At 37.9% G+C, this 20,076-nt stretch overlaps 2 protein-coding genes across 2 annotated transcripts; one reads left to right on the top strand and one right to left on the bottom strand.

The window, feature by feature from the left end:
* The first annotated feature begins 11,055 nt into the window (after positions 1–11,055).
* On the top strand, positions 11,056–12,923 carry LOC126632403 (protein JINGUBANG-like). The gene has a single exon (XM_050302808.1). It carries the CDS (start codon positions 11,287–11,289, stop codon positions 12,694–12,696), a length of 1,410 nt encoding a protein of 469 aa, XP_050158765.1. The 5' UTR covers positions 11,056–11,286; the 3' UTR covers positions 12,697–12,923.
* Positions 12,924–13,432: 509 nt separating this feature from the next.
* Positions 13,433–18,076, bottom strand: LOC126632402 (inactive protein kinase SELMODRAFT_444075-like). Its single transcript, XM_050302807.1, has 8 exons — positions 17,791–18,076; positions 17,575–17,708; positions 16,187–16,281; positions 14,913–15,958; positions 14,668–14,825; positions 14,391–14,467; positions 13,933–14,257; positions 13,433–13,828 (listed from the first exon to the last, which is right to left on the bottom strand). The coding sequence occupies exons 1-8, from the start codon at positions 17,963–17,965 to the stop codon at positions 13,688–13,690; spliced, it is 2,151 nt and encodes a 716-aa protein (XP_050158764.1). The 5' UTR covers positions 17,966–18,076; the 3' UTR covers positions 13,433–13,687.
* Positions 18,077–20,076: the final 2,000 nt, after the last annotated feature.

Raw genomic sequence — 20,076 nt, forward strand, 5'->3', positions numbered from 1 at the left:
GCTTTTCATGTATGCATTTCTACTATTAAAACATGCATTTTAGAAGGGGTCCACTCACATATACTTCGTCGTAGAAGAGTCATACGAAATAGGAACAACGGAATCACCGCTAGAAATTGCATCTAAGCACATAAAGAGTACAATTAACAAAACTATACTTAAACAATTTAATTTGGGAGAACGGACGTCAGAAACGGGTCAAAGACGTCGAAATTAGCCTAGGAGGGGTCCCTGACGAAACCCGAAAAAATCAACCAAAAGTCAATATTGACAATTGACCGTTGATCGGTCAAAGTCAAAGCTGACAGTTGACCGGTCAAAGTCAAAGCTGACAGTTGATCGGGTCAAAATCAATAGGTATGGGTCGGGTCAAAGTCAACCGGGTCAAGGGGGTTGGGCCTAAAGGGTGGATCCAAGGGTTTAAAAGGTTTGGGCTTTAAGCCCGGCCCATTGTAAAAGGGTTTTGGGGTTTAAATAAAAAGGGATTTAGGTTAGGCTTTGCAAGGCTTAGGCCTTTGGACATTTAGGCTCTGGGTTTGGGTCAAATGGGTTGGGTAACTCAGCCCAAAGGCCTGGGTTGAGGGTGGTTTTCAGGCAACCATTTGGTCGGTTTTTGGGTTGATTTTCCAAGGCTCATAACTTCTTCGTTACTCAACCAAATCAAGTGATTAAAAAACGAAAGTTGTAGTACTCGATGAGATGAAGAGAATGATATCGCACACGATGGCTAACTCATCGTGATTTTGCCGGAAAATGCCTCGAAAGGGGCGGTGCTCGTTGAAAATTTTGGAAAAGCTACTCTGAGTTATTTGTCTGCTATTCACATGTATACACAACTTAAAACAAGTTTCGATCTAACCCTAAAACGCGTCCCAAGGGTTTTTGTCACATCCCAAACTGGCCCATTGGTAGCACGATATTGTCTACTTTGGGTCCCGACCATGCCTTCACGGTTTTGTTTCTGGAAACTCACACGAGAACTTCTTAGTAAGTCACCCACCTAAGATTGCTCTTGCCCGAACTCCGGCCCCGTTGTGAGGAAGAATCAGTCCCGAGATGTGCTCTTCAAGTACAGCCCCAAACCTGTTCAGGTCTGTTTGTTTCTCATGTCAGTTTATGCTTTTTGTTTCTGGATTGTGCTACATTTGAGTAATGATTAAGTTGCGAGAGCTCGATCTCTGTTTGGAAGTTGGTAATTTGAAATAATTGGGGCTATTGGTGCCATTTCGTTGTTGAAAAATGCAAATTTTAACTGTTTGGTGGTCTGAATTATGTTAATGGTGAGTTGGGGATATTTGAATTTGGTGATTAAAGTATTTTTTGAGCAGATTCCAATTACTGAGACTAGTATTTTGAAAGAATGGGGATAACTTGTGGCATTGTGCTCACCTATAGGAGTCTATCTTGTATGCTTATACATACAATTTTCTTGATGATGAATGAGAATTATCCTTCCCTATTATCGACATCAAGTCATTTTTATTGGTGGACTGTCTGATGGTTTTCTGGCAACATAGTATGTAACACTGCTTGTTAACGTTATTTTGAAGAGAAGTGATATTTTGTCTTCCATCACCAATGCTTGTTTGTGTGACTAGATTGCATTGTATGTATGATTTTCACTCACAGCGGTTTTCTTCATTTAATAAACGCAAGTTCACTGCATAATGTTGTGAGGTGCTTAAAGAAAATTTTGATAACGTGTTATTCCTTTCATATCTTTCTTTTTTGTGATTTACAGATACTTGGAACCTCTTGCAATTGCTATGGACAAAGAGAAATGGTCACTTGTTCAACCACTCGTCATCTTCATACAGTGGATATGGCACTTCCAGCTTGAAACAAGTAACTATTCAACCAATCCCTTGCTTTATTTTATAGGTTCTTGATTCGTGCACCGTTTCCTGTGTTTTTTGTAGGGTACGGTGAACAACATATCCTTGCAAGTTGCAAGACAGTTAGTTTTACTTGTATTGTATCTATATGTTTTAAGGGATCCATGATGACTGGCCTGGACCTTTCATCAAGTTTAGTTTGTTACATGTTTAAGCTTTCTGTCAGGTTTGTGTTGATTGCCTTTAGACTTGAGCTTCTAAAGTTAATGAGAGCACTCATAGTGTCACTTTTTGATGCATTTAATTAGAAAACTATGTTTTTGGTTCTGACTCTAGGATATTGTACATTACATGCGCACAAATGCTGCATGCTCCCAAGCGGTCCGTGCTGCCATTCTTCAGTTAGTGCCTTTTCCATACTCTGGTTCTACTTTCCATACTCATCGTGTTATAACATCGGGATTTGGAGGATGAGCATGATCTTACTGGCCTTACAAATGTTCAGCCTCGAAATCCCAATGCTAACACCTGATCTTGCTCCACCTTTGACCTCCCAACCACTTCACCCAGCCGATACCTAGTAGCCTGATGCATCAAATCTAGACGACTACTTGTTGTAGGTTTTTTCTTTTTTGTTCAGACAGCTTGTATGTACATTTTCATATGTTTTATAATTAAATACTTTTTCTTGGTTTATTAATTATTGTTTATAATTTAATTAAAATATTTATCCAAAATTAAATAAAAAATATTTTGTCAAAAAAAAGAAAAGAAAAAAAAGGGGTTTGCGCGATGACAATACCTGCGTCGCGCACCTATCTTTGCGCAAAAACGAGAGCAAGATACGTCGCACGAAAACTTTTGCTCGACGCAGGTTACGCCTTTGTTGTGCAAACCCTGCTTTCATGACCTTTACACGACGATTTGCGCACGACTAAGTTTTTGTTGGGCGTAACGTTTTTTGACTTTGCGCGACAAACTATGCCAAGTCGCGCAAACTATTATTTGTACTAGTGCTACCAAATTTTACTTTACCTTTGTTATTTTACCTTTCAAATTTTATTTTTCATACTGTCCTAGTTCACCCTAACTAAGTGAGTCAAATAGCCTTGAACAGAACAAAAGAATAAGACCAACACTAGCGACTAAAAATTGGGGTCAATGGCCAGATTGGCTTGGCCACGTGAACGGATTCATACAGGGACTCGGTTGGTCCGGAACCCTCCGGAGGTCAGAAAAACGCCTTTGAAGATCATCCAGGGAACTCTCTAAATGTTTCAACATGAGGGATGAACTTACGCTTCAAAGAAGTTTGTTTGTTTTGTTAGAAAAGATATTGTTATAGCCCAGTCGTACATCACAGGCAGCAGTTGCCTTGCCAGGAAGAAGTTGTTGAAACCCTTTTATTTTTTTTGGAATTTTAACGAAACATTTCCGGTATTGTTCACTTTTAACAAAAAATACATTTTTAGTTTAAAAAGTCACTCCTAGTATTATTCACTTACAACATATTTTTATCTTTATTATTAAAACTCAAAGTTTTCTAATCATTTTCATTAGTTTTTTTTCCTTCTACGTCGTTGTTTGATGTACTTGACTTTAAATAAAACGACTCGTTTCATACGTTAAAGATTTCTAACACGAATCCTCACTGTACGGGCTAACAAATTTAAATAGTGATGAAGCCCACTAAACCGTCCATTTATTTAGATGAGCTAATGGAGAAAAAAAAAATCTTAATACCACAATAATGGAGAAAAATTATATTTAGATTTTTTTTAACCAAACAAATAAACTCTCTTTTTTGTCCTTCGTAACATGGTTTTTTTTTAATGACCTAACTAAGAACAACGTTTAAGCTTTAGGATTGACATTTGCAATGTTGTTTTTACCATGATTTATAAGTAAAAATTGTTATTGTTTAGACTTTAGACTATTTCTAAATGAAATGTCAAATTCTGAATATAAAAATTAAATTTGACAGCCTATATGACATGTTGACATCTTTTAAAATGTTTACTCTCCGATATGTAAATTTAAAACATAAAATAAAAATTCATATTTATTTTCTATGCGTTGCATTAATTAGTAATAAAAGGAAATGAAAAGTAAAAACCCATCTAAACGTGCAATTGTTTTGTATCAAGATAAATTCAGATCCCACCATAAATCAAAGTCTACATGCAAAATGTAGTTTATAAACAGTACAAAACTTCAAAATAACAACGTACGTATTTGGTACGTACAGAAGAGATTAATCAAAACCCTAGACTAGTACTGACATATTTCACAGTCACTTGCGAGCGATGTTGTAAACTTTTGGGCGGCGGCAGCGGCTAAGGGCCTAATAAATCAAGGAGCAGCGAAGGCATCATCAACCCACTTGTTTTCTTGAACTGAGAGGGAGGAGGGCGAGCTGAGGAGAGCTTGAAGAGCGGCTCGTACTCTGTTAACTCGCTTACGCTGGCGCATGCGCCGTAATACGACATCTTTGTGTAAGGGTTGGGAGGTGTGAGTGGGTTTTATATACACATGGCTGCTCACGTAGTTATGCTCATGCGTTTCTGCACGTTCTTCTTGCTCTTCCTTTAAATCGTTTCCGGTGATGTTCATGGCTTGTGACACGGAGGATTTAGGGTTAGAAAACATAGAGGAGAAAGGAGAAGACATTGTCTGGCTAATTAAGTGACAAGCTAAAAGTGGAAAGGAAGAACTGAAGGTGGGATTCAAGAGTGAGTGAGATGTTTCTCAAATTATATATAGAGAGAAAGATATGGGGGTTTTGGAGGAAGTGCAAAATTTGGACGGTGAATTGAGAGAATCAAGGATTTAGCGTTGCAGGGAATATCAGAGTTTCATCGACACAGCACAACTAAATCCGTGGTTTCTGACAAGGTCGGTTACCTTTCTTTACAACAAATGCTACCATATCTCAAACCCAATTGATACAGTAAATCGCATAATTAATATAATTAAAATTGATTGAGCTTTTAAAAAGAACAACTGAATACCAACACAAAGCATATTTAATGGGATATGGTTAGTGGGTTTTGCCAATCTCTGATAACTTTTTGGAAGGATTAGATTCGATAAATTTTTTATTGTGACCTGAACACGAGTGGTACATCATGTATTTTTATGTAAGTGTTGGAAAATTTTATTTTTTAAATTATTAATTTTTTAACACATATATCTCACTATTTGTATAATTATACGTAGTGTACCACCTCGTGTGCTGATCACAATAAAAAATCTCTCGTTAAATTCTGTCTTTGTTTTGGATTTACCTATATCTGTTGGATTTGATTATTTCAATGCATATAAAATCTGTATGTTTCTTTTTTTGGTCAAGGGTAACATTCAAAATAATCATTTTAGTACTAGTTCTTTCTTTATATTTCAAAGGTGTGCACGATGAAAATTTCAAAGTACATATAACAACTTTGTTAGGCCTCGTGTTGTATATAGAATTGGATTCTAATGTATAAACTAATATTTTTAAGGTAAATTGAATGAATAAATAAAATAAAAAATAGGGGTGTGCTATCCACACACCCCATTTTACTTCTCACACATCCCTTGATAATTTATGTTCGTTGATCTTCTTCAATTCATCCGATCCGACGACCGAAAATTAAAAAGGTGAGTGAGAAGTAAAATGGGGTGTGTGTATATCACACCCCAAAAAATATTGTCTAATTTGGTTCTATTATTTTCAGCCAGTTTTGGGTTTTTTTGTTTAAGGGGCTTTTTAGTCTAATTATTTTTGGTGAAGCCTCGAGACACCAAACTTGATTTCTAGCTTTCTAAGATTAGAGATTAGAGATTAGAGATACTAGTTGATTAAAAAATAAAAAAAATTAAATTACAAAGATAACAATCACAGTCCGTAGTAAAATTAAAAAGGCGATGTTGTTAAAACTTTTTGCAACCACGGGCTTTCCTCGTGGTAATATTTAGCTAAATTGCAACGGGCTTTAAAGGCACGTTGTTATTTTAACCATTTCAACCACGGGTTTGTTTATGCCCATTGTTATAATAATTATTTACCACGAACTTCAAATGTCCGTGGTTAAATTTGACTTTTTATAATGGACTTTATATGTCTGTGGTCAATTAGCCGTGGTAGATGTAGTGTTGTGACGTAGTGTAAAATGCCTTAATGTAACTAAGAATGAAACCATATAATTATATTATAGCTTGTTTTTATCAAGTTCACGATGTGTGATTTCCAACAGAATCACTTGTGAAGAGCAATTATCTATATCAATCCACTCCAAAGTGATAGGATTAGAAGAGAGAAATTTTCTCCATGTCTAATATCTTCAAAATGAAATATCATTCTCCTCTACTTCATTATACTTTAAACTTGAAAGGGATATTTATCTCAATCCAATTTTAAAACTGCCTTTTTTTTATTTTTTATTTTTTTATAAACGATAGAGTGAGTTAAACTATTAGTTGTTAACTATTAAGAGAGATTAGTAGGATCAAATCCATAACAAAGTGCATAAACATGATTACTTCCCATTACTATGGTAAAACATCATCTGCAAGATCGTCTCATCTTTTAATCCAGTCTAATAATACATTGGACCAAAAGACTAACTTTCCAGTGACTTTGGAAGGATATTAGATTGAGGTGAAAGGGCCCAACTTTTGATATAACATAGATCACAGATAGGCCCATTCTTCCTAACTATTCTGGAAATCTAATGGATGTTTGGATTTTGCATTCCGTATCCATGCAGGGTTTATGGAAAAGGAAAGGGAAAACATGTAACATGTAAAACTACAAAGTACATAGTCATACCAAACTAGGGTTTAGGGACAAGTACGAACTACGAAATTACTGTTGTTTTCACACCAAACTAATGGATCTTTCCAATTGAATACTGATGATGCATACAGAAAATAATACTGACATTTACCGTGAAATTCTTTCAAGTACGGTAACATAGATGTGTACGTACGTATGTGATTCTTTGGAGTCCACGATTAGGTAACTATATATATATATATATATATATTATCCCGGCCACATGACCGTTGAAGGTGACCAGTTCCAGTTAAAGTATAAGAAACATAGCTAAACCATATATATTAGAGCATTACGAGTTCTTAAATATGGAAAATCAGTTACTTACATGTCATAACATGGGAGAATAGAAGAAGGCAAAAGAAGAAAAAACACCTTTGCTTCTGAACTCTGATCATGTGCTGGTGATAAGGTTTCATCACATATATATCTTCACTTTTTGGAAATATTTTTTTTTCATTTGCGGTTAATCTAAAATGTGAAGAGAGAAGATTCAAACTCGAGATTTCGAGTGTAAGAGAGAATACTCTTGACTAGCTAATTGAGCTTGCAATTAAACGATTTAATCATAATTAGTGAGAGGTTTCATAACTAGTGTCTTTATAAGGGCAAGTGTATCCAGCTTATCATTTCAAAGAAATTAATTATTTTGTACAGTTTACGTATAAAAATATCACATTAATACATTGTAGAGACAAATGATTAACGACAACAATCTTTGCTCGTTGGTGGGTAGCAAATAGGTAGGGTGGGTACAATCCGTGCGTCCCACCACCAGAGAATTAGAATAGATATAACCAAATAAAAAAGATAATGCTAGGGAGACCAAATTTGTAAATTAAATTTTCTAAATCAAATGATGTGGTTATTGATGATTGGATTATTACTCAGGTGTTGATTAACATGCTTATTTTTTTTATGACACATTATTTGGTTTACCAATTTAGTTAAAATTTTGTTATTCGTACCATTATCCAAATAAAAATGCACAACGTATAACTGACTTCAAAATTACAATGCATGCACCGTGACATAAGTGAAAGCACATAATTTATCTTGATTACTTCTAATACGTACAATGTTCGGTAAAGTGAAGATCAGACGCAAACACATGTATAGAATAATTATAGCTTAAAGTATGCGACATCCACATGCGTGAGTTACTGAAACTAGCACGCATTTGACAAATTGACATGAACCAATATGCATTATTCAAATTGAACGCTGCTGAAGTTGGTTAAACCACATGTTTGCACTTACACAACACCTATACATTATACACTTTGTTGCATAGCATCATGCTTGTAAGGAAGTCGCAAATACGTGGCCTCCTAACATGGCTCACTAAATGGTCCTAGGGCTCCATATCCTACTATAGTCCAAGTGCCCCAAATAATTCAAAATCCCGTACCCCAAACCCTAGAATTTCAGAAAGTGACAGAGAAAACCTAAAAATTTCTCGTAGCTGGGAAGGTGACATTGGTACTTGGTTTCACACGTGTCACAGTATGAATGGCCGTACCAAACACATAATGAAAGATTGTGCATCACGATGTCACTGATTCCATATTTGCAGTTTCGACCTTCTTCGGTCTGGTCAAATCACTTTCCCTTCTGGGTAAGAACCCGTTGAATGAATTTGTAACCGACTAACAGCCTCTAAATGAAAGCAACGGCCTTGCCAAAACCCTAACAAATTAGTTCCATTACAATTTCTTTTCAGAAGGTTTGGCCGTTTGCCATCGTCAGAAAACTAGGGTTTCTTCGGACCTTCGCGTACAAACAAGGAACTAGGGTTTTATTAATTATTAACTGGTGATCTTGTCGTCATGTTCCACTTGATTTTACATATGGTGGTAAAATAAAATGCTGCTTTTCTCCACCATTTCTTTTGTTGCCCATAAATTTCAATGGTGGAGCTAGGACGACGTCGTCGTAGACGGAATGATTGACTCGACCATATGGAAGGCTATGGCTTGTTGTTTACGCTTTTCTTTATGGTGATCAGCAGCTCCTCTGATTTATTATTCTGTAGTTTTGGGACAAAAGAGAGAGAGGTATTCTACATTTCAAATCAATTTTCTTTGTATTGAAAGATTTTATAAGGTGAGTTTCAACTCCCTAGCAATTGGGGCAATTGGCTGAGACGTTAAAGGTTCCTAATGAGTTTCGTTTCTATATGATCAACAATTAGTGGATCCAAAAAAAGGGAAACAAGCTAGGAAATATTGCATGGATATTAATACATCAATTGTTCTTACAATACCCTAAAACAAGAAATATTTGTTGATTACATGCAGTAGACTGCACTATAATTTTTTGATGAAAGTCGGTCTCGGTTCTATTGTTTTTTTTTTTGTTTTTAATTATTATTGTTCAAGGGAGGGGAGAAAGTTCAAAACTAATACAATAATTTAGGAGATGGGCAGTTTCAGACATAAAGTGCGTAGGTGGAAACCCAATACTCTACCCTAGGATACTAAACCATATGCAAATGTCTAGGCTCTTAATTTGTCAATGCAATGTTCTTGAAAATTACGTGCCATTAATTTTAAGTTTAATGGTGGACCACGAAGGAGCCTATTCCACAAGCTTGAGATTGCCCTTTTTCTTACGTTCACATTGCATGCATAAGATTATTGGAGCGTTCATGTGTGCCCGTACTTAGGTTGTAGTTCGTTGTGAAGATAATTTCTTTTAATTGTGTGTCAATTATTGATATTTGTTTATCTTTTTTGCTAAAATGGCTATTTGTTAATTCGTTATATATCACCATCCATGTTCATACATAATAGAGAAAATGGATATCATCATCTTCCAACTGCCTGCAAGTTAGTGCATACATCTTTTCTTACTCTTAACTTTTTAACTTTAAACTAAAGGAAGGAGTCCACTTAGCTACGTAAGCTGACATTCTAGCAGCATATGCATATGCTTGCCACCCACAGTAAAATAGTATTGCACTTTTCCTGGTCGGTGGTAAAAGTATAACATATTTTCAGTTTAAAGACGGACTCCGGCATTTTCCTCCAAGAAATTATGATCACATATGAGGAGCTATTGCTTTTATCACGTCTCAGTTAAAATGTTGTTTGATAAGTAGGAATTGGCTACAATACGTTTACATGTATTTAACACAATCATTATGTGACGATCATATACAATTTATATGAATATATGTATTTAATATTATCATCATCTAACAGTCGAGATAATGATTGTATTAAATACATATAAATATTGTAGCCAAATACATGATATTAAAATTTAGAAGAGGAAGGAAAAACCAATGACCAACATCCGAGTGACACGAAACATTAGACTATAGTCCTAGACCCATAACCATAACAATATAGAAATCACTCTGAATATAATGATTCGAAACTAGAAATCACCACAATTACAAAATCTCATGCCAATTTGATCGAACTATATAAGAAACAAAGGCAAGAAATGATCACACACAATTACAAAAACGAAGTCACAATTTTTAAAGAGTTAAAAATTTCAAGGGTGTTCAACCCAATTTAAACGAGTCGATAAAAATTCAGTAATATTCTATAAGAATTTTAATACATGATAAAAGTCCATAGAAATTTGATTATAATCAATAAAGATCAAAAGTAGTCTATAAAAGATTTCTATAAAATGATAGATTCTGATAGAATTAAAGAGATCTTATAGTGTATTTTAAGCCTTAACAAATTTAATCTTTCTCTCTAATTAAGATTTTGAGAGAATTCAATCAAAATTCACACAAAGTCTACTACAACTCCTAAGCTGAATTTATTATAATTCGTAACTCATTATCTCAATCCTCCAACTACCAAGGGCTTTAGCTCACTTGCAATCCACCCTAATTTTTTTTTTCCTTGGAGCAGTGCTTTTTATAATCTATACATGACAAAATCATGTCTCATCATAACACAACCATTTTGCATTGGATTTTGACCATTTGGTAAAAGGGCAGTATAATTAGAGATTTTTTAGGGTGTCTGGAACACGGGCAGATATATGTATATCATTATATAAATGAAAAGACACTTCAAAAAATAAAAAAAATAAAAAATTCCTCCATTTATATAATAACATATAGTATTTCGTACGCATTGAAAAATCTCTCCAGTACAATATAGGACGTAAAACCCTAAACCGCCAAGAAAAACAACTCTAACATAACACCCCAAAATAGCAAATACACAGAGACCACCCAACTGACCCAAGTCCAGCCCGAACCGTATAACACACACAACTTGCTATTCTGAGCGTCCGACCCGGATTCTCCGGAACCCGAAAACCCCTTGCCACGCAACCCTACTTATCTACCCCACACGTGTCAAAATCACAACGGCCCTCAAATCCCTATTTATATTTATATAGTCCCCGGCTCTCATCTCCCGCCTTCTTTGTTCATTTCGTAAATTCCTTACATTCCTTCTCTCCATTTTCTCCTCCCACCATTAATTAACACCCACATCTCTCCAAATTCAGACTTTAAAATCTTCAAAATCTTTTAGTTTATTTTGATTTAATTTCCGTTTTAATATTTAATCAGTTTCGCGGATGCGAGCGATTAAAATTTGAAAACAATTGGGTTCGAATAAAATTTTTCTTGAATTGAATTAGGGCAGGATGTTGGCGGAGGCGGAGTCTATACCTCGGAGTAAGTTTGAAAACCTCGCGCATTCTGCCCCCAACATCCCCGCCTCCGCCGGCATGGTGACCGACCTCGACGTAGAATACCCGACACGGAACAGCAGTGCCTCCGCCCTCAGCGCGGCTTGCTCTCTTGACCCGACGCGAATGAGCGGTGAGTGTTCTCCGATGACAATGTCGCCCTGGAACAACACCTCCAGTTCCCCCTTCTCCAAGTCACCCTGGCAGCCGTTCGAGGAATCTAACGTTCCTCCGAACGGCCTTATTGGGTCTCTCCTCCGCGAGGAAGGCCATATCTACTCTCTCGCGGCCACAGGAGACCTGCTGTACACCGGTTCGGACAGCAAGAACATCCGGGTGTGGAAAAATCTCAAAGAATTCAGTGGATTCAAATCGAACAGTGGGCTCGTGAAAGCAATCGTCATTTCAGGCGACAAGCTCTTCACGGGTCACCAAGATGGAAAGATCCGGGTGTGGCGGGTCTCATCGAAAGACCAGAGCGTGCACAAACGCGCCGGGACTCTGCCTACAATGATGGATATCTTTAAATACTCCGTGAAACCCAGCAATTACGTTCAGGTGCGGCGGCAGAAGAAGCTCTGGATCAAGCATTCCGACGCAGTTTCGTGCCTGAGCCTCAGTGAGGACAAGAAGCTTCTTTACTCTGCCTCCTGGGACAGGACGTTAAAAGTGTGGCGAATTGAAACCTCGAAATGCATCGAATCGATCCATGCGCACGACGACGCGGTGAACTCCGTCGTCGCGAGCGTGGAGGGGATGGTGTACACGGGGGCGGCGGACGGGACGGTTAAAGTTTGGAAGAAGGAGCAGAGCAGGAAGATCATCAAGCACACTCTGGCGCAGACGCTGCTGAAGCAGGAGAGCGCGGTGACGGCGCTCGCCGCCAGCGCGTCGGGGTCAATAGTTTACTGCGGATCGTCAGACGGGTTGGTGAATTTCTGGGAGCGGGAGAAGCAGCTGTCGCACGGCGGCGTGCTGAAGGGGCACAAGCTGGCGGTACTCTGTTTGGCGGCGGCGGGGAACTTGGTATTCAGCGGGTCGGCAGACAAGACGATTTGCGTGTGGCGGAGGGAGGGAACGATCCACACGTGCCTGTCGGTTCTGTCCGGGCACACGGGGCCGGTGAAGTGCCTTGCAGTGGAGAAGGACAAGGATGTAAATGCGAGTAAAGCGGACGAGCAGCGGTGGATTGTGTATAGCGGGAGTCTGGATAAGTCGGTGAAGGTATGGGGGGTGTCGGAGCAGGCGCCGGAGCTGACGGCGATGAGTCACCAGCGCGGGGGGTTCGATGCGGATTCGATTCCGTCCGATGGGAGTTATTCGTCTTCGGCGGGTCGGGGCAGCAGCCATAACAAGAGGTTCTGATGATTTACGACCGATGGTTTTTCGGTCTTACTGGCTAATAGTGTTGCGCCACGTGTCTGATTCAAGATCTTTTATGACTAGCGTAGAGAGAATGATTTGGACCGTTGATTAATGGCGATGAGATGAAAGGATTGGAGCGTGTGATGAAGGGAGTATATATGAGAAATAAATTAGTTTCACTCCATTTCTTTGTTAATTTCTTACTAATAGATGTGCTTTGCATGTTATGGATGGTTTCCCATGATGATTCGGGCACAAGATCTTAATTAAAAATTCACTGAAAGCGTTTATTGTGAAATTCATTCTCGGTTTCAAAAATATTTTAATTTTTCTTTGAAAGAAACACTTAAATTTTTAGTAAGAATTGATTTGAAAACATTTTCCTAAGAATTGTTAGCAAAGTCGTCAGTTAACTTGTTGGACATCATTCAATTATTTTCCTCATATTACTTATCTTAAAAGGACGACCCCAAGCCAACAAGACTTCCTGTTTTGCAATGGTCATTGGTGGAGGTGTGGGGAAAACATCTATACAACATTACCCTTGCTTTGCAAATAAGCTATTTTTTTTACTCGAACCTATAACTTTTTCGGTTACAAAAACTTTTCTGTTACACCAAACCTCGCCCTCGCATCCCTCATCTTGAGGATTAAAATACTTGGGAAACAATCAACTACACACACACACATATATATATATATATATATGTATATATATTTCATACTGTAATTAAAGTTGTGGAAACAAATTGATTATTCTGATATACATGTAAAGAACTTCATTACAGGCTTATACTGTAACTCAAAACAACGGTGGAAGTAAAAAATATGTCATGAAAACTGCAATGTGCAATACGAATTCTCATCATAACCCATCAAGGGACACATAAACTGGTTCGGTTGGTTAAGTCCGAGGCCCCAAGTCTGATTCTCCTCCCCCAATATCGCTTGTATAGAAAAAAATATCGTAACCATAAAGATGAATCGGTATTCAATGTGATAATGTACGAGAATGACTTCCTCTTGCTTCGAGTCGCCTCAGTCCAGGCAAATGACCACTCCTACTACCAGCAGTGTTCAAGTCTAGGCCCAGAGGAACAACCGGATCTCCGCCTTCTAGCACTCTCAGCACCTGTACAAAAAGCCACACAATTTGAACTCAAACGACTTCATCCCCCGAAAAAGGGGAAATTAATTTGGCAAAGAGTTAGCAACTGAGCTAGGATATTAGGTAACCTTTGACATTGGGGGTCTGGATTCAGGGTCTCGACGCAGACACAGAGAAGCAGCACATGCCAGCGCCTGTAGTTGATGGGGAAAGTCGGGATTTTCATCGGAGGCCAAGTCCGGATCCAGTAGCTGATAATGAGTTGGTAAGATGTGGTGTGGCTCTGATGTAGCTAGGGGGTGGAGCCATTCTTCTAAATAACGATGTCCCTTGGCATATTGTAGCTCAGTGATTCTTCGACCGGTCATAAGCTCTAGCAGAACTATTCCGAATGCATACACATCAATTTTATGTGTAATTTGCCCGCCATCCACATACTCCGGCGCCAGATACCTACATATCACATTGAGCTTGATCAGATGGAATGACTTCCTTTTCTTTTTTATTTCATTACATGCAAATAATTGCATTGCTTTTGTACAAAAGAAATCTAGGATCTATAGCAAGCAGGATGTGGAGAAAGTACCCTGAAGTTCCAATCACGCGGTCCTCACTGCTCATCTCCCATTCGGAGTAAAATCTAGCAAGCCCAAAATCCGCAACCTAAACAAATAACAAACAAGCAAGCACATGAGCACGTTCCATAAGCGTCAATACAGGTGTATGCACACAGGAAATGTGAACAAATTTCTGACCGGTGTAAATCATGGATGAAATACAAAATTAAGAAATGTGATCTGTACTAGACAAGGGAACATGGTTTTTGAAGTATATGATAAAAATTCCAGGATTATATCAAGTACCAGAGGTTCAAAATCGTGGGTCAGAAGGATATTGTTGGGTCGGAGGTCTCTGTGTACTATACATCCCACTCTACAATCTTCGTGCAGATATCGTAGACCACGGGCTGCTCCTGTTGCTATCTTTAGCCTCGATTCGCAATCTAGACGGGTTCTTTTCCCTGTCATTCAGAGAGAATGTCGAGTCTATGAAACTGAATAGAGTTGTGGATATGTTCCAAACTAAAAACAAGAAGAAAAGTGCATACCATGCAAATGGAAATCCAACGAGCTGTTGCAGATGTACTCATAAACCAATACCCTTGCCTTGCCTTCAATACAATACCCTATCAGCAACACAACGTTCCTCTGTTGCGCGCAACTCAATACTCGTACTTCCCTGCAGAAGTCAGCATCTGCTTGAGATCCACCAAACTTCAACTGCTTCACAGCAACAACTTGACCGTCTCTCAAAACTCCCCTGTGCACCACACCAAAACCACCTTCTGCCAAGAAGTTGATATCTGAGAACGTGTCTGTAGCTTCCTCCAACTCTTTGTACGAGAACTGCTTTGGAGGTTTCCCAAATACCGGTGTTTTGTGTTGACATAGAGAGCATAATGGTGGAGGTGTTGAGGAGGTTCTACCCAAAGAAACAGCATCCCTGATGCTAGAATTAATAAGGTACCCTTTCTTAGGAGTTTCCTTCGGCTCAAATTGATCTATCCTTGTATCTTGATCAAATGGTGAACACTCTTCAAAAAGAGTATGGAAAGTGGGAGATCTTGGTTTGTCATCGTTTTTTCTATTTTGGGGAGTTGGAGGCTTTCCATGATCAACAATGTGATTTTGGGGGATCCAAAAGACACTCTGAGTAGTGACTGCAGATGACGTTAGAGGTTTAGATAGATTAATAAGCCTCTCTCCAATTGTCTCAAGTTCTTCATACGGATCCTCTAAATCATTTGGTATGCGGTCTCCTATTCGTGGTCCTTCGAAAAGAGGATTCTGTTCATAGACGAGAAAAAGAGAAGTCACAGTGTCGTAACTTGACGATGAACCGTCTCCCGTGGTTCTTGTGTAGGAGGAGCTTGGTTCTTCAGGACTGCTAACCGGAGTGGAATGCTTCATTCTATGATGCCCTTGAAATTTTCCAACATGAGATCCTGGTGAAGAAGCGGCAGAAAAGAATGGGGTTTGGAGTTCATCTTGGCATGCTAGATTGAGTCTCAGGACTTTAGGCTCAGTTCCATTCATCATGACAATGTTGCATCCAAGCTCATCCATGCAATGCTTCCGCTCTTGCTTCAACTTTCTGTTAAACAACGAGAACATTCGGTTGTTTAGCCGCCCATTCAAATCTTACACTTTGAGGGAAAAAGGTACCAAAAAACTACAACTACACAGGCTTAACAATAACGTCGTTTATAGTTTAGGATGGCACTAGATGTGTCCAGTTGTGAAGGAAGCAATCGACCCGTAATGCATGCACCTAAATCAATAGCTCGGAAATAAGAAACAATACTTTTTTATGTTTAATTACTTGTCCAGTACGACCCAATTGGCGCCGTTGCATCTTGCTTCAGCCGCCACAACCCCACCTGGTGTACTTACTACTACCTTAATCCTCACTGTTACCTGCAATATATGAGCATAACTAGTTATGTTTTAGAACCAGCGGCGAGGTTAAGATAAACAGTAAATTAGAAACCGAATTCCTGGCAACAAAAATAAAGGAAAAAAAACAGGAAAACTAATGAAAATTGCTAGAAAACTTTGAGTTTTAACGATAAAGACTCAATAAATGATAAAGTAAATAGTACCAGGATTGACTTTTAGTGTAAAAATGTGGTTTTTCGTTAAACTGAACAGTACCAGGAGCTTTTCGTTAAAGTTCTCAAAAAAAAACACCGCGAAGATAAATAAAAATTCAAATGATTTAATTGGGATTGGTTAATGCTATTAAAAGTTTCGTAGTTCATACGGAAGATACGATTGATCGTTTTCCTTTTTTCTAATTCCATGCACACCCCACGACATGTTGCAAGCACATGCCATGTTCCCCTCAAATGATTAACTTATTTGTGCCTAAAAACAAATCCAAAATCTAATAAACTCTGACAACCAAGTGATCAACCGCAAGAGACACTACAAGCCATATGATTATCTTGTTAAACAATATTTCCTTAAACTATATTATCTAAAGTACATATTAATAGAACTACTTTTGTCAACAAAAAAAACCAATGAAATTACAATTATAGCCTTTAATACATAACTGGAAGAAAAAAAAATTAGAAAATAACAAAATTGTGGGCATTAAAGTAATTTCACACAAACAAGTTTTTTGCTATTTGTTTTTGAACCTCACAACACAACGAAAAACAAATAAATCCTCGAATAAAAAAATTAAAAATACAATATATGAGAAAAATATAAATTATGTATCTCATACATAAAATGTGTGGCATCTGCTAGTATTTATATAAAATTAACTCGATGTTTTTTAAATTCAAACTAATACTCTAATCTACCGGTAGAGGGACTTGTACTAAGGTCCAAGAAAACCGGCATACTGTCTTAACTAACTGATCTAATTCAGTCGACATAAAGTTAACTATAATGAAATTCAAATGACTTATGCATTATTGGAGATAAATTGAAAAACGAGCATGAAGGGCGGACAACTATAGCCTACATCATCAAGTTGTGTCCAGTTGTGCAAAACACAGAAACAAAAGACAAGCTCCAACGTCCGACGTCCACGTGGCCGCATCTTAAGCACTAAGCAGGCCAACCAAACTACGTGGGTCTTTGTCGCTAAAGGTTGAAATTTTGAAAACGGAGAAATTGTAAATTGACGAAAATGGACTCGAACGAGAAACGCGGTAAGTGGCATTAAGGTAAATTCAATTAGCAATAACGATTCACCTGGATTTGGCTGTGAAACTGGAGAACCATCTGCGAACACGAATCGGAGATCTGGCAAATCCGATCCGGCAAATCTTCCCGGCGACGGCTCCCGCAATCTCCGGTGAATCTCGGGAAGTTCCAGAATTTTCCACCTGCCTCGTACAAATTCAACATTAGCAACACGAACTGGGCAGCAGAAGTAAGGTTTTAACTACAGTTTACAAGCTGAATTACCGGTTTTAGCGGTGGAGAAGACGGCGAGCAAGGTCACGCAGTCGCCGGGGTGAACGACGTGAGTGAGCGCCCAGGCCAATGCCGTTTTCGAAATCACCTTCTCTGCTTTCACAGCCACTATTACTTTATCCGCGCTTCCGCCCTTATTCGCGGCGGTGCCACCTTGTCCGACCATAGATTCCTTCCTCCCGCGGAATTATCAGGATCCTTTTTCAAAGTTGTGGAAACTGTGAAGTGCAGTAGGTTGGAGTTGGACTCTTTGTGTGACTTTGTGTCGCGTTCGTTAGAACTTGGGAGAAGGAGGATCGTATTAACCACCTAATGCTAACCCTGGTTAACTGACCCTAGTTAAGATATGCAAATTATCAATCTTTCATTTTATTAATAATATAAAATAGATTTCCTGTAATTTACTTTTTATTTTATAATTTGATTTATATTGCGATCTATTAATTTAAGTTATAAGATGATTGGTTACTTAATATTTTGGTCTGGTGATAAAAGAAACCTAGAATAGTAGAAATCGGTTCGTGTTCCGCTTTAATTTTATAAACTATTTTAAACTACAATGTAAGGATTAAACTCGATTGTTAGGAGAGCATAGTGTCTTTGTTAACCAATTTAATTTATATTACGTGTCATTACATAAGCAAAAAAAAAATTATTTTTCAAATTGTTAATTTTTAACGCAAGTATCTCACAACTTATATAATAACATGTGATGTATATCCCATATTCTGAGCACCCTACAAATCTCTCATATTTCAAGGAAGATTATAAGTAGCTTGTAGCATAATCTCCCCCTTTGAACTAATTAATCATTGGCCAACTAATATCCATGTAAATTGTCCAAAGTACCCCTTAATAATTAGGAACTCTAAGAATAAGACAATTGGGCTGTTCAAGGTCATAAAGGGCATGTAACAAAAACCCAGACAAGATAATCGGGTAACCGCTGTCTTCGCCGTCGTTTAATGGGTGGCCAATTAATACAAACTGACTTTGTTAGCCAAGTGAGACCAAGCCAGAGACGCTCATACACACTTATGCTTTAAAACGATTTTATGTGCTTATTTTGAAAGGAAAACTAATGAAAAGGGCTTGAAAACTTTGAGTTTTAATGATAAGGACAAAATAAAGGGTAAAGTGAATAGTACCATGATTGACTTTTTAGTGTAAAAATGTGGTTTTTCGTTAAAGTGAACAGTACCGGATGCTTTTCGTTAAAGTTCCCTATTTTGAAAGGGACTTCAAGTGATTTTTTGTCATATAATTTCATAAACCCACTTTTCAAAACCCCTAAGCTTTTATTGTCATATATTTTCAGAAGCACTTTGATGATTCAAAAGCTTTTTTTTTGTTTTTTAACTTGAAGCTATTTGTGGATGCAAATTTTCATCGTCTCTTCCTTTGACGAAAAAGCATCAGCAAAATAATAACACCTAAGATTAAGACCAAAAGTCTCATACGCCCACGATGAATGAGGGTTTTGGCTAAAGAATCTCCGATGTCAAAGTTAAAATTCTGAAAATAATGTGTTTGAGTGTTTGTGGATAGCAAAAAGCCTTTTTAGGGGTAGCTAAAGTTTACTTAATTTTTGGAGATAAAGTGTGTATTTATAGGAGAGGAGAGGAGTATGAGCTTGCCCTCTAGGGTTTATGGGTGGCCGGCCCTAAGGTGGAGTTTTGGTGAGAATATTTCAAGATATTTGTGTAAATAAATATCTTGTAGTAATTGGGTAAATATCCTAAATAAATGGAATTAGGTTTACATACTTGAAAGATATTTTCTCTGATTAGTAATGTATTTATGATAAAAATAAGGATTATTCTATCATAAATACATTTGACTTTTCCTACGGGCACGGGTGCCCTAAGCAGTCGTTGATCTCTGCCTGCTCTACCTCAGCTGCGCGTGGTAAATTAGACTGCTCCCTGCTCATTTAATATGGGCAATCTTGTCTCTTTGGAGAATAATTCACGTGTCAGCTCCATGATTTTTGGGATTATTTTTTGCTCCACACTACTGTATTGTGTGATTAACCTCACTTAATTTGTAGCATTATAGATGTAATTTAGCTAAAATTAGTTTTGAAAAGGCAAGCAACGTTTTTTTCCCTTTTGTAGCCAGTTAGGTGACTAAAGGGCTCATGGTCCACCTTAGATAACAGTTGTTGGTAATCCCTTGCAAATTGCAATGATGTTAATGTGACATTGATGCAAGATTAGGGTTTCATGGTTAAGATTTTGCCAGACACTGACCGAGCTCAGAAACGAGGTTAAATTT

Source organism: Malus sylvestris, chromosome 8 (genome assembly GCF_916048215.2).
Source record: "Malus sylvestris chromosome 8, drMalSylv7.2, whole genome shotgun sequence".
Taxonomy (NCBI): Eukaryota; Viridiplantae; Streptophyta; class Magnoliopsida; order Rosales; family Rosaceae; genus Malus; species Malus sylvestris.

What these genes read in the sequence shown, in the direction of transcription:
- LOC126632403 (XM_050302808.1), top strand. Translation starts at nt 11,287, where the DNA reads ATGTTGGCGGAGGCGGAGTCTATACCTCGGAGTAAGTTTGAAAACCTC.
- LOC126632402 (XM_050302807.1), bottom strand. Translation starts at nt 17,965, where the DNA reads ATGGTCGGACAAGGTGGCACCGCCGCGAATAAGGGCGGAAGCGCGGAT. An exon ending in CTTCTCCACCGCTAAAACCG is followed by an intron (nt 17,709 to 17,790) that starts GTAATTCAGCTT and finishes TGTACGAGGCAG; the next exon opens with GTGGAAAATTCTGGAACTTC. An exon ending in CGCGTGATTGGAACTTCAGG is followed by an intron (nt 14,258 to 14,390) that starts GTACTTTCTCCA and finishes TGTGATATGTAG; the next exon opens with GTATCTGGCGCCGGAGTATG.